This window comes from Alnus glutinosa, chromosome 6 (assembly GCF_958979055.1).
Source record: "Alnus glutinosa chromosome 6, dhAlnGlut1.1, whole genome shotgun sequence".
Lineage (NCBI taxonomy): Eukaryota > Viridiplantae > Streptophyta > Magnoliopsida > Fagales > Betulaceae > Alnus > Alnus glutinosa.
In genome coordinates, this window is record NC_084891.1 from 21,749,911 (window position 1) to 21,764,240 (window position 14,330).

The 14,330-nt window shown below is 35.0% G+C and overlaps 1 protein-coding gene across 1 annotated transcript; it reads right to left on the reverse strand.

Annotated features, from left to right (window-relative positions):
* Window positions 1-393: 393 nt before the first annotated feature.
* On the reverse strand, window positions 394-10,654 carry LOC133870584 (cyclic nucleotide-gated ion channel 17-like). Its single transcript, XM_062307743.1, has 7 exons — window positions 10,492-10,654; window positions 9,232-9,802; window positions 5,833-6,045; window positions 5,343-5,629; window positions 3,501-3,612; window positions 2,043-2,279; window positions 394-1,456 (listed from the first exon to the last, which is right to left on the reverse strand). Exons 1-7 carry the CDS (start codon window positions 10,518-10,520, stop codon window positions 734-736), a joined length of 2,172 nt encoding a protein of 723 aa, XP_062163727.1. The 5' UTR covers window positions 10,521-10,654; the 3' UTR covers window positions 394-733.
* Window positions 10,655-14,330: the final 3,676 nt, after the last annotated feature.

A 14,330-nucleotide genomic window follows, 5' to 3' on the forward strand; every position in this document is an offset into this window, starting at 1 on the left:
TAGCCACCCACTTCTGGCCACCCAATATGATAAAAAGAGCCACTCTGGCGCAACCTCCTCTCCGTTTTTCTTTTAATAAATATTAAGTCAATCTTTACACTTGAAGAAGAAATGAAAAAAGAAAAAGAAAAAGCATGTATTGTCTCAAAATACTATAGAGAGCTTTTTTAGAAAAGCTCTGGGGGAAGAACCAGTTTAGCAAACTCTGGTCGTTAAACCTCCAGAGACTACTTTCATTGAGGCCATAAGAGGTTAGTGTACCTAGAAAGTTGCCATATATGGATTTTAATGTCATATTGACATATTCCAATTTTGAATGGGAAAGCTGTATTTTGATTTCAAATCTGAAAGTGCCCTAATAGTCAGTTTGTTACATTCCTATAATGCTTATAATTAGATGTCCATCCTAAATATTATCCATTTGCAGACTTTATATTTAGGTTCGTAACACAGTTTGACTGAGTCAGGTGTAAAGCTCATAGTTGAGTCCACTAAATTTTATCAGCTTTCTCTCTTAAGCAAGTTTACATCTTAGACATAACATTAATGCCCCTCCCATCCTTTTCTGTGCTGCAAAACGATCTTTTTACCCACCTCCTAAAGGTGTCAACACTGAAGCAGAGAACTTCAAGAAGCATCACACAAGCCACCTCCCGTAAAGATGTGGAATCCCATATTCCAAATGAAACAAATTCTCAAGCACAGTCACCATATACTAGCCCGACGCAAGCAACTACTCGTCAGGCTCAGTAGAGAAGTCAGGCTCTTCAGGTTTCCGTAACTTTGGCATATCATCTTTTAACCTATGGGCTCCTCTCCTTGTGTTTGCAGCAAACCTTGAAGCCAGTATTGTGATCCCAAGGTTCAGTCTTGCCTGAGAAGGACTTGAACCAGCAGAAAAATGTTCCTCTTCTTCTTGCCCTGTCTCATCCACTTCTTTCTGGTTGAAAGCAAAGGATTCCCTCATGTTGTGATCTTTTATCGACATCCTCCTCTTGTACCGCCGCCAAGCAGCCTGTATAAAGCAGGCCGCCCATGTCCTCCAATGGTGAGAATAGAACCGGAAAGTGTGCTGCAGCTTCTTGCTGTGGAGCCGTCTGAATTGATTGGCCACAAATTTGAGATCTTCAGCTCGCAGTGCGAAAGCTTCAACTTCATTTAGTGCTTTGACTGTTCTTGTTGAGGATGGCAAGTTGACTGTAGATTTCGGGAGCAAAGCCCATGCAAGTAATTCCTCTCCACAAAAATCTCCAGGTCTCAATGTAATTGAGTTGAAGAAACCAGTCCGACCTCCATTGGTTGTGGAACTGTCCAGTCTACCTCTGATAATAAAGAGCATCTCTGTCACAGGGTCACCCTCACAAACAATGTAGGTGTCTGCAGTGCTTAGGGAAGATACTAGACGCTCGCATATTGCATCAAGCAGCTGATCATCCATCTGCGAGAAGAAGGGGACCTGCAAACACGGAAAGCAAGAGGGTTCATATACTTCCACTGAAGTAACTTAATTATATATAAAAAGAAAAATAATAATTGCCATTTGTTCCTAAGATTTCTTGAGACCAAATGATGCACATATATTGAATAGTTGTAGCAATATTGCCTAGGCTGGATGGAGATGAGGTATCTAGTATATCAGAGATACTACTTAACATGTATCTTGAATGCAAAAACATGCTTGCTGGTATTCTATATTATGACAGCATTTTTTACGTCTAATGTCTGGCTTATTTGGTACGCCATATCCCTTGATCATTTTCTAAAACACAATTTGTGAACTGGAGGCTACAGACAGCTTTTGGAGCAGAGTAATGCTCAAATTGGACCAAATGGCTTGTTTCTAATACATCTCTGTTGGGCTGTTCCTCCACAATTTCACACAAGTCTAGCCAGTTTAGTTAGAAATGACATTCCCAAGGATCTTTATGGCTGTAAGTCCCACATTAGAATTCCTCCAAACCCATTACTTTGGATAGAATATGACAACAGATGACCAATGAGTGCAGCTTTTTAGCTCTAGAAATACTTTGGGAGAACCATACTCGTCGAACAAGGTCCAAGCATAGGTGGCGCTGGATATCATGGCGAAGATCAGCAGGTAATCCACGACGGATGGATTCTTCATCAACTCCTCGAGTTGCAAGCCACTTATATTGAACAAAACGTCGAACACGTTGTTTTAAATCTTCAGGGAGTTGGCGATGCCTCATCCACTCCTCAGTGTCCCTTTGCTTGAGTCTCCATTCCTCGAGCCTCACGGTAAGAGATTGCAAGTACGTCTACACCAGAAAAACAACTTTAAGCACAAATTAACATATCTTAAAGGAGAATCAATGACATGTTCTCTAAATTTGATCCAAATTTTTTATTTAAAATGTAACTGATTCTAAAAACCCAGTAATTAGACTGGAGGAATGAAAAACAAGATACAAGTGAATGACAGGAAAACAAAAGAACTTAGTAGCATCAGCTGCAAAGTACAGACAACAAGATGATCCATGGTTTCATATTCACCATTTCCCAAATGGATAGGAATAGAGTGCAAGACCAGCAAGAAAAAGAACATAGCCAACCCTGCTCCGAACAACAAACAATTTCAGAAGACAGTACGAAACTTCCTAAATACACAAGTGTTGTGCATGCAAAGACGCACAACACCCAAGGTTATATGTTCTTACATTCAATTATTATTTCAGCAAAGAGGCAAAAGCAAAAGCACTTGGGTACATGGGAAACATTGACCAGAAAAACACTATTCATATGTTGAATCAAACATTGAGATAGAGAATAAACTATGACACAGACACGAAAGAAAGGTGCACTGGAATAACACAGATGAGTTGTAAGTAAGCTTTAATAACCCAGACGGCCTCCTGGATTGAAACATATTCATCTAGTGTTAGAATCTCGTAAATGACAAATAAAAACACCAAAAACTGACCCATATTACCACATTTTATCCCTCTCAAATTTCTCTTCTCCCTTTCCTTCTTAATCAACCTAGCAAGCAAACCATAAGGATCTATTGCAAGTACAGGCAGCACCAGGTATTAAATACAAATACAACAATTGAAACGGTCACAACATATCACAACCCCCAATTGTGCAAGCATGAGCCCAGATATTTCTAAGCAAATAAAATTAGTAATAACAAATAAAAAGACTTATATACCTTTTTACTTATCAAAAAACAAATAAAAAGACGCACTGAATTCACAAAAAGTCCCTCCTGAAGAAAAGCTCACTATTATTGCAGGAAAATATTATACGAAAATCTTAAATTCCAATGAAGATTTGGTGTAGACTTGGGAAGAATTAACAAAGAAATCGGTATCTTTTTAACTTTCTAATGAAAAACTTACAAGACAAAATGCATGAGAGATAAGTATTCAAAGTACAAAAAAAGTGAGGAATTAACATTTAATTAAGTCTTTTGATTGACAGAAAAGCAATTTCAAAATTTGAATGGTGAGAATTGAAGGAAAAACATTCTCAAATACCTGCATATTCCCAATCAAACGGGCAAATAATACCAGCCCCAAGATGGCAATAAGAATGGCAAACGACGTCTCTCCAATAAAAGTGGTTGTAGACAAATTCTGCCCGTATGAACTGAGACAAAAAGAAAGCAAATATATACGTAAACAAATTGTTTTTAGGCAGACTAGCTGTATGGCAGAGAATATACTTTCCCAATGAGTTTATAATATTGTATGCAATCACTTGTCAGTGGCAGGGGTTTGGGGGTTGTGTATATCCTTTCTCTTACCCGTTCTTGTTTTTACAGTTTTTCCCTATCATGGATCAATCATTTATTTTATTTTCTTCTGTTTCAAACGACATATGTTATGACAGTGGGATCCGGCTTCAGTGCTGTAGTTTTAAACTACAGCACATCGGCTGTAAATTTAATGAACGGCTGAGATTATTTCAAATTCCTTTTAACTACAACGTCATTGTTTTTAACTCAAAGTTGTCTTCTTATTGTTTCCTGTTTGACGCCGTTTAAGGTTAGTAGTGGCAACGTCTTCCTCTTTGTCTTGCTTCTCCATATCTGTGCAAACTGGTTCTCGGCGCAAGCAATGTAAGCAGAAAGACCCACGCTTGGATTTGAAGAAGTCATGCAGATTTTTGCTTTTTCTTTTATTAAACCCCCTGTATTGACAGGAATTGTCAAGAAGGCCTCCCCGTTCAAATACAATCAAAGAAGAAAAAAACCCATCCTCATTTGTTTGCGGAAGAGAGAGAGAGAGACATTTGATTACTCTTTATTCACAGAGATAGAAAATCAGAAACCCATTTCTTTCCATTATTTTTCAACAAATGCAAAGGAAACAAAGAAAGAGAGAGACCCATTTTTGTTCCTCTTCATTCACCGGAAATAGGGAGAGAGAAACCTGAACGTTCGGCCCCTAGAAACGAAACTTTCTCACACTAAACTTCTTGCGTAGTACTTTGATGAGCATTGAGAAGAGAAAGAAATCGTGGGTGGTGAAAAAAGCGTGACCCAGATCAAGAACGAGACTGATTTTGACATTTGCTCGACCCCTGAGGTTTCAAGAGTGACCCAGGACCTTGTTGGGTTAATGGGTCCTGCAAGCACTACCAAGACTCAACCAAAGACCCAACTCAAAGCTCAAACTAATATGGGCAAGAAGAAGAATTATCGGAGGACAAGATAATTAAGGTCACTCATCAGTACAAGAAGACGAAGAGGAAGACATTCCCAATACCCTTAAACGGCATCAAACAGGAAACCACAAGAAACATTTGCTTTAGACAACTTTGAGTTAAAAACGACTACGCATCAGTTAAAAGGAATTTGAAACAATCTGAACCATTCATTAATTGACAGCAGATGTGCTATAGTTTAAACTACAGCAATGAAACCGGATCCCACTATCATAACATATGTCGTTTGAAACAGAAGAAAATAAAATAAATGATTGATCCCCATGCAGTGATTGCATGTCATAAATGTCATACTTTAAAGAGTTTTTTTTTTCAGTTATGGATCATAACACAGGTCATATAGATACGGCATTGGCACCTACCAGGCATTAGTTGATGAAAATTCTGGTCCATTTCATAAATCATATACTAGAGCCAACAGCATGACATACATTTAAAAAGCAATTAAAAATGGTGAAAAAAAAAATGTATTGCAGCCATAATCGGGAAAAATAAGAGAAATCATAAAAATGATAATCTCAATGCCCGGCATATAACATATGTGTGTAACTGTGTAAGTGTGTGGGTGGGTGGGTGGGTGTGTGCGCATGGGTGTATCATTTTTATTAAATAATAACTTACATTCTACTAGTTAGTAAAAGAAATCATACCTTAGATTCTGTAGGCCCCACCACAAACAGTAGAAATACTTCTTCATGAAGTTTATGAAAACAACATCTTTCTGCACTGCATTTTCAAATATGCCATACTTGAACTCAATTTCATTATTAGGATTACATTTCTGAAACACATTTGTTGCATTTCCCCATGTCTTGCGATAAGTATCACAATCTAAATAATTTAGCCGGCAACCTGTAGAGTATTCCTCTTTACAAAATTTTTTCCAGCATGAGGTATACCGGTCAATAGACAGCAAATACCATGCTGCCCCTAAAACCTGCAATTACATAAGTACAATCATAAATTAACGTCCCCACTGTAACTCAAAAGAAAATAAGAAAAAAAACACTTCATCAAGGATAGTAACCCTTTTAAAATGGTTCTACAAGATTAGTCGAATACATTGGAGAGGGAGGGAGGGAGGGAGGGAGAGAGAGAGAGTAACAATTAGAGGAAGGAAAAAGCAACAGAAGTACATACATGGCTAGCCAACATGTACAACAGTAGATTGTATGCAGCCCCTGCCCAGGCAGTCTTGGTAACCACTCCAGTTGCTTTTACTATTTGCAGACTTAATGGAAAAATCAGATATAATCTCGGAACATACTGGAGGAGAACAATAAGTGCAAGGGCATTGTTGTTATGATCAGTTCGACGATTTCTTGTTGCTGGTATAATAAACCAGATCACTATCTGCATAAATATTTTAAATCAACTTTGCTTCAGCTTTCTCACATGGAAAAGTTTTGACCAAAAACAGGACAATAACAACATAATGATAAAACAAACAGCTCAGATCAAAATTGGCTGCACATTTCACATTGTCAAGAACAATGAAACTACACTTCTTAGCACGATACAGGAAGAGGAAAGTTTAGCTATGGTAATCAAAAGTGGATAAAATTTAATGTAAGTTCTATTTTAACTCGGTCATAACAACCAAAGGTTAAAACAAAAAAATTACAGAATTTTCAAACTTCGATATTTCTATCAATTTTTAGATCCACCTTTCAGATTATTAGCCAGCCTATTATCATGCATAAATGGAATCTACCCCAAAGCTCCCAAAGGTGTGGTAGTGATAAACCAATCAATTTATAAGGTATACAGGGGGCGCTGGAAGCATAAAAAGGGGGAATAAATCTACCTTGAGCACACATAAAAGACCAACTAAATTTATTTTTATTTATCCTTGAATCTTATAAGGGAGTATACTATTAGTGACACTATGGAGACTACCCGATCCAACATGAGCCAAGTTAGCCCAAAGGTCAACAAAATTACACTGGGTTTGTTTGACAAAACTTTTAGAGGGTGCTTTTTGTTTTTTTGGTTGTGATGTGAGATAAAGGTGAAAATAGGTTTGAGTGTTTTGTGAGTATTTTATGTTTTGAGTTGTTTGTTAATGCTTTTGCTTTTTTGCTAAAAAGCAAAAGGCTACCCTAAAAAGCATTGCCAAACGAGCCGAGTGTTTATACATGGCACCAAGAGCCCTCACCCACTACCCTTCAGCAAGTATAGACTAGACTTCAGGTGTACCAAAAGGAATTTTTGGAAGCAAAAACAATGAGATTAAGTCACAATTCAACATAATCAGTAAGTACCCCTACATTGGTTAGGTGTTTGCTTGGTTATAGGTATTATGTATTTGCTGGGCCTCTCTATCTAGCAGCTTAGGTGTTTGGATTGAATGCTTTAATATGACATCAGAGTCCAGTTTATTTGTTCTTGGACTCTATGTGCCAAACCCTTTGTCTTTGTTTTAGTCAGGTCATGGGGCAGTTTTCGATTTCAGTTGGCTGTATGTTTGGTTGCGCCTATATATACTTGTTGGGACACTCCACCTAGTAGCTAAAACTTTTTGGTTGGATTCTCTAACAGTAATATTCAATTGTCCCTAAATTGAGACAACTAGTCTCTGCATGCAACTGAAAGGTTGGTTTAGCTTTAGTCCAAGTAGTCAAATATTTGATAATTCCTGCATGACCAGGATTACCATACCATCCTTAGTTAGCTTAGATCATCTTTAATAGGCTCCACTATCTCTCTCTTTAAGTTTTCAGACCGTGCTCATCTCCAATACATCTTATCTTCACCTCTGCTAGAAGAGAAATTCAAATACAACAAATCAAAAAATTAACCACAAATTGCAATTCCCGATCCATAATTAATCCTGAGGATCCCAATAATGCACTCTGACTCTGATGAGCTGCCTAGGTATGAAGCAACTGAAGCATCCTTGTCCACAACCAAAAGAAACAGGCCAGGGAAAAGAAGAATCACCAAACATAAATCTCACTAAAAGCAAATCTACATGCCATCTCCAATAGCAAATTTAATATGTTTTGAAAAATTAATTCCAGCCTCCTCTAATACTCTTCCACAAACTCACTACATGTGACCCTTTAACTAACATAGACATCCAGCCTCAATATGCTTCCCTACACTTCTAACATCACACCTCCATAGTTGGTCCCATGCAGTTTATGAATCACCATAACTATTTCCCTAACAAAGCTTGGTTGAAAGTTCTCAATTTACAAACTCTAATCCTCCCTCAGTAGCTCCACTCAATAGCATAGAACAAAACTCAAACAATTATCAGTAAAAGGAATTTCCTATATTTCATTAAATGGTTTCAAATTCCCTTATTAAAGCGGGGGAACAAAAATTAAAAAACTTTTACTTCATCTACAAGCACCAATTTTCAGCAGACATCATCAAAATTTATCTGTTTTTAATGGGCTAAAGCTCCCAGTAAATAAATAATGGTACATCGCATGCTCTAAGTGTCAAACCATTATTAGGAGGTGAATTTCATCATTTAACAATAAAATGAGCATTATCATCGTTATTTCATGAAAAGATCAACATTATGTTTGATATTTCGTGTATTTAGCTACATTACTGACTCCTATAGTAAAATCAAAGATGTGGATGGTCCTGAGAACATGAATGGAATAAAAGCACTGAACTAAGAATGCAAATTACATAGAAAAACAAATATCCAAGGACTAGAAAGTTGTAACAAAAATAAATATTTTCCTTCAAAAACATACTTTTTGCAGGATGAAGTTTCAAACCTTTCTTCAAGGCTGCTTCTTGTTATTGAAGTCCAGATACTACCAGAAGAGATTTTTCTCTTCATGAATCAGCTAGTCATCAAAATGATTTTCAAAAGCTTACTTGAAAAATCACTCACTAGAGAAAATTTAATTAAAATATCATTCTGTAGTAGATATTAACTGACAATAATTCCCAGTTAAATTTCCCTGGAACTTGGAAATTTTTATCAAAATATGAGGTTTTTGTGGAAACTGGATTAATGACGCATAAAGAGCATTACAAGGTTTTTGTGGAAACTTCTATCAACCAAAGGCATCGCTTAGGGAAAAAAAAAAAAAAAAAAAAAAAAAAAAAAAAAAAAAAAAAAAAAAAAAGGAATCAAAAAGGGCAACCCATTGTCACTCTACATGATTAACATACTTGATGAAAACCTAAGTAATGACAGTAGAAATACTAGCATTAGCATCAGTTTATCAAAGGAAAGATATAAAATTCCAAGTCACAAACAATTCGAGCCCCATCAAATGATATTAGTAAAGGAGACATATGATAAGTGTATAGTAAGAGGACATATTGTTTACATAGATACCTCATATGATTTACCGAGACTAAACAAACACAGCAAGAAATGATATAGATAAGACAAAAAGAATAAAACCTCATAAAACAGCAGGTAGATTTTTCATAAGCAGATAGATTCTATTTGCTTCACAATACAATTACACTTTAACAGAAAAAAAAATTCAGCAGTAGGACATGTTTGCGATAAGATATCATGCATATAAGGTAGAACAATACTTTGCAATAAAATACCTGAGGAAGGGGCAGTGTGGCAATGAGATCAATGAAGAAGTCAGATCTAATATACCTCCGTGCAATCTTCTTTGGATCCATGACAAGTTCACCCCTCCCAAACACTCGAGAGCTAGGTGCAACATAAGCAGTCCTGAATTTTATAATCACATGCAACAAATAAAATATATCCGCAACAGTCCGAAAACATGTCACAACAATTCGCAAATTCAAGTCTGTCTTCACACATGAAGAATCCACATTTCCTCCCAAAGTGGGCAAATAAAAGTATAATGGGTCAACAAAAAGTGCCACCAAGCATGAAACGATGAAAACCCAGTTCCATTGTAACATAATCTCGCTACCCGGGTCAAGTATTCTCTTGCGCCATGGCTCATGATCCTCTGGAAACACCTTAGACTTCCCAATTCTGAGAGTTTCAGTGAATCTATTTCTGCCCCCATCTAGTCCATTATCAGGTTTTAGCAACGAAGATGATGGAACCTTATATGCAGATGACGACCTTTCTAGCTGTGATGGTTCAGTTCTTCCCCATGGAGACTCACTATGTTTTATTCCAGTAAAATGAAACCTACAACGGTTTAGGGAAACAAAATTGTCATAAAAATCTCCGTTTTCAACTGAAAAGACTTCCAGGAAAACCTACTTTGATGAAACAAAAACAGTTCTTCAAAGCAAACTGAAGAGACATTATAAATTTCTCCCAGAAGGCATGGTGATTATTCCCCCCTTTGGTTGCCAATAGAGTTCGAGTTTTCTCGGGTCTCAAATAATGAAGATTTTACATATTTTTCCTAACATTTATTCTCAGTAACCAGACAGCTTGAAATGAAATTAAAGATCCCGCACAAATGTTTTCACAGAATCCGATCTTTTATGAATCCCATTAGCTGTAATTTTCTTGTATTAAGGTCGAGATAAGTAGAGTTGAAGCTTCTAGAAACCTAACATAACTTAATAAAAAAAAACATCTAGCTTGTTCACAAATTCTCTAAGCAGCCAAATAGAGCATTTGAAGAAGTCAAAATCCCAGATTATTTTTTTAACAGAGAATGACATGCTTTATAATTTATATTATCCAGGTTCCCATGTAACCAAAATCTGAGCTCATCTGAGCTATAGAGTATTACGGTTCTAGTTCAATATAAATTTAGTCTCAGCAACCAAAAGAAAGCATAAAGCCCCAAAAAGGATCCCCAGAATCAATATTCCGCATTAAGAAACAAAACCCAGACGAGGAAATGAAGAAAGAACACTCACCTGACAAGCTTTTCCTTCTTCAGTTTCATGCCAAGGAGGAAGGCTGAATCGGATCCTGTAAAAAAACCCTCAAAACCCACTTCTTTAAAGCCAAATCTGAGCTCGGTGAGTTTTAGAGAGTAATGTAAAATAGAACTGGAGGAGAGACGTCACGATAGAGGCTTTGGCAGATGGTGGATTCGTGGGAATATTATTTTTATTTTTATTTTTATTTTTTTACTGGTGGGAATTTGAAAATGTTGACTAACTGGACTGAATTCGCCAATGGTTGGTTTTATCTCAAATCCATGTCGTTGACTCTGTGGGATCTGCTGTGGACTACTGTTTGGGAGTCGCTTAATTAAACAAACAATTAAAATATCTAAAAATTAAATGAATGATAACAATTATTTACTCAAATATGGTATATATTATTACTGTCAAATAAAAATGATAAAGTGCACATGTGTAGAACTAATTCAAAATCATAACAAATTCGTATTTATCTTATATTAAAAAAAACAAATTTATTTATATTAAACATTATATTAAATATTAAAAAATTAGTCATATTTATAATTATTAAACAATAATTATTTCAATCATTATTCCACACTAATTTTCATAACTCCAATAATTCTACCCAATTTTTCATACCACCAATCATTTGCTATCATGATTTTCCGTAAAAATATAATCTCATACAACTCTCATCCAAACTTGATTTCAAATACAATTTTAATTCTACTAAACATTCAAACATCTTTTTTTTATCTCGAAATTCACGTATTAAATAATAATTGAATTTAGTGTCTGTTTGGTAAAATTTTCAAATTTATTTATTTTTTTAATTAATTAATTTTTTTTATTTTTAACTCGTATGTTGAAACCTCTTTTCAAATATCATTTAATTAAATTGATTTTTATATTTGGCCCACCACTAATACACTTTTCCGAACAAGTTACAAAACTTTTCTCAAAAAATAAATCCCAATACACTTCTCAAAGAATAACATCATATTGTAATATTTTCTTTAGGTTGGAGATTGTTCTCGTAGATTTTTTATTTTTTATTTTTTTCGAGGTGTAGGGACTGTTGATTACTGGTATGAAAAGAAAATTGTATTATTTTTTTTCAACAAAAAAAGGAAAAAGATTGGGTGATGTTGTCGTCGGATGGTGTCGGCCCTATGGTGGCTCCAATAGATTTGGCAGCCACACTTAGTCATCCGGCGGCGGTTCCGCAATAGCTGCTTGAATCATCTGACAGTTAAAGGTGACCGCCAAATCACCGTCACAATAGTATTATTTTTCGAAAAATGATCCCTACACTCATTTCTTACAACAGCCCCACAACAAGCTGACGTGGCTGGTAATATTTTATTATTTTATTATTTTGTTTTCATTTCTTTTTGTAAAAAAATAATAAAATAGTACCAGCCACGTCAGCTTGTTGTGGGGCTGTTGTGAGAAATGAGTGTAGGGATCATTTCTCTTACCACAATTCAAAATTTTACCAAACAACTTTTCTCTTGCGGAAGTCAAGATAACCACTTTCCCCTCCCCGTTTGATAACCACTTTCCCCTCCCCTCCTCTTCCCTTCACTTCTCCCAAAAAAACATCAACTTCAAAACATTCTTTAACTTTTTTCACTTTTTATATCACATCAACACTTTCTTATTACTTTTTAAATAAAAAACTCACTACAATACAATTTTTTTTTTTTTCACTTTTTCATATAAATTATATCAACTTTATATCACATCAATTTTAATTTTCAATCATTCAAAAAAAAACCCAAAGGAAGGGGAGGGCAAGGGGGTTTTCAAACGGGCCATAGTCCCACCAAATCAATTTTCAATCCTTACACTTTTTAAAAAATAAATCAAAATTCAAAACACTTGTCCAAACTTTATTAGATGGACCCTCAGTTTTTCGTACAAAATGTTGAATTTCAGCCGAACCAAGAGTTTTTGGTCATGTTCACTCAATTATTATTATTATTATATTCTTAGTCCATCACACTTTTGTCTGCAAAGTAGTTTTGTTGGGTAATGTAATGTCGGCATATAATTTGGGGTAAAGATTAGTGGCTAAATTTATACATAAAAAAGGCGTTTGATACATACAGTGCTTCCATTTAAACTTTTTCAGTATTCTAAACCCATTAAACTATGCTTGATTGATATGAGCTTCATAATTATTTTTGGGCATATTCCAAACGAACACTTAGATTTTTTTTTTTTTTTCTTTTAACAAAGACGGGTACAAATGTTAGTTGAGACTGTTACATCTACATTGTAGCATTATTCAATGTCAACATATATTTTGGGGTAAACAGTTATTAGGAATTTTTGAAGTCGCTAAATTTATTTATTTATTTATTTACATGTCCATACAAGAGGAGGGAGATGAGATTCGAACTAGAGACATCCGCTTCATGAGGCGTGATCCCCAGCCGATTGAGCTACCCATTGAGAACAAGCGGCTAAATTTATACGTATGAAAGGTCATTGATATATACAATTGTTCCATTTAAACTATTCAGTATTCCAAACCCTCAGAACTACACTTGACTGAATATGAGCTTCATAATTACTTTTGAGTATTGTTATTTATCACATTACTCTCTCACTATGTGAACGTCCGAGTGTCAATCTATTATTGGATTTTCTTTTTTTCTTTTAACAATGTCTAATTTAAGGGTGAAATGACAATAACACATCAGTATAATGAGATAGTGATAAAATAATAGTGTGATATATAACATTACTCTTATTTTTAGGCTTATTTGATTTTACATGAAAAGAAAACCTATTTAGTTTTTCTATTTAGCTAAATCTTTTTCTGTGGTCAAATATTGGGCTACTCCTATCTTTTCTGAAACGCCAATATTCTTAGACCACCCAATATCATTTTCAATGTGGAGACCTACTGTCTTTCATTCTTGGTGTTTTCTAATGAGGCTTTTTATCAAGCAAATCAAAAGATTGTTTTATTAGCTTTCGTTCTTGAAAGTGTAATGAAGATAAACGTTATAGTCTAATCTTAAAAGGTTGCGTATCAAAGAATTCAATCACACAAAGTAATATACTTTGAGAGACACGAATCAACTTTTAAGGTAAGGATAACGTTCTTGCGTAATTCTATAGCATTATGAGTTATTTCTTAACTTTAATTTTAATCTCTTATATTCTATTTATTTTATTAATAATTTTTGGATTGATATTATTTTTATATCAACAAGAATTTTTTGCACCATCAAAATTATTTCCAACAAAGATAACCTCTCTTCCAACTTCATTGCATTGCTAGTAAAACCGACTTTGTTAGGCAATGAACTTGCCATGCCACGATAATGCCAGCCAATCATTTTCTCACTTTTTCTCACTTTTTCACATTTTCTAATAATAATCAACATCAAAGCAGTCCCACTTTTTTCACTTTTTATATAACATCAATAATTTTTTATCACTATTCAAATAAAAAAATTCACTACAATACAAAACTTTTTCACTTTTCTATACAAATTCTTTTTACTTTATATCACAGCATCACTTTTTACTAATTTCAAAATTAACAACTCACTACTTTATTCTGTACAAGCATTTGCCAAACATACCCAACATCTTAAGCTATATGTGAAATGTATGCACTTCAAACATCACAATATCCTTCTAATTACCGTCCTTGTCATGTACCATCACTCTGGCTTAAATTAGGATTCATAACAATTATCTGCCCGAATTGCTAGCAATTTGAACAGGTAATGTGAAAGACCCTATATGAAACCCACTTTCCTAAATAAATTGTGAATACTTGGCCATCTACCCAATTAGATGGATTTCATCTAAAGTCT

What these genes read in the sequence shown, in the direction of transcription:
- LOC133870584 (XM_062307743.1), bottom strand. Translation starts at nt 10,520, where the DNA reads ATGAAACTGAAGAAGGAAAAGCTTGTCAG. An exon ending in TGTACATGTTGGCTAGCCAT is followed by an intron (nt 5,630 to 5,832) that starts GTATGTACTTCT and finishes ATGTAATTGCAG; the next exon opens with GTTTTAGGGGCAGCATGGTA. An exon ending in GTTTGATTGGGAATATGCAG is followed by an intron (nt 2,280 to 3,500) that starts GTATTTGAGAAT and finishes TTTCTGGTGTAG; the next exon opens with ACGTACTTGCAATCTCTTAC.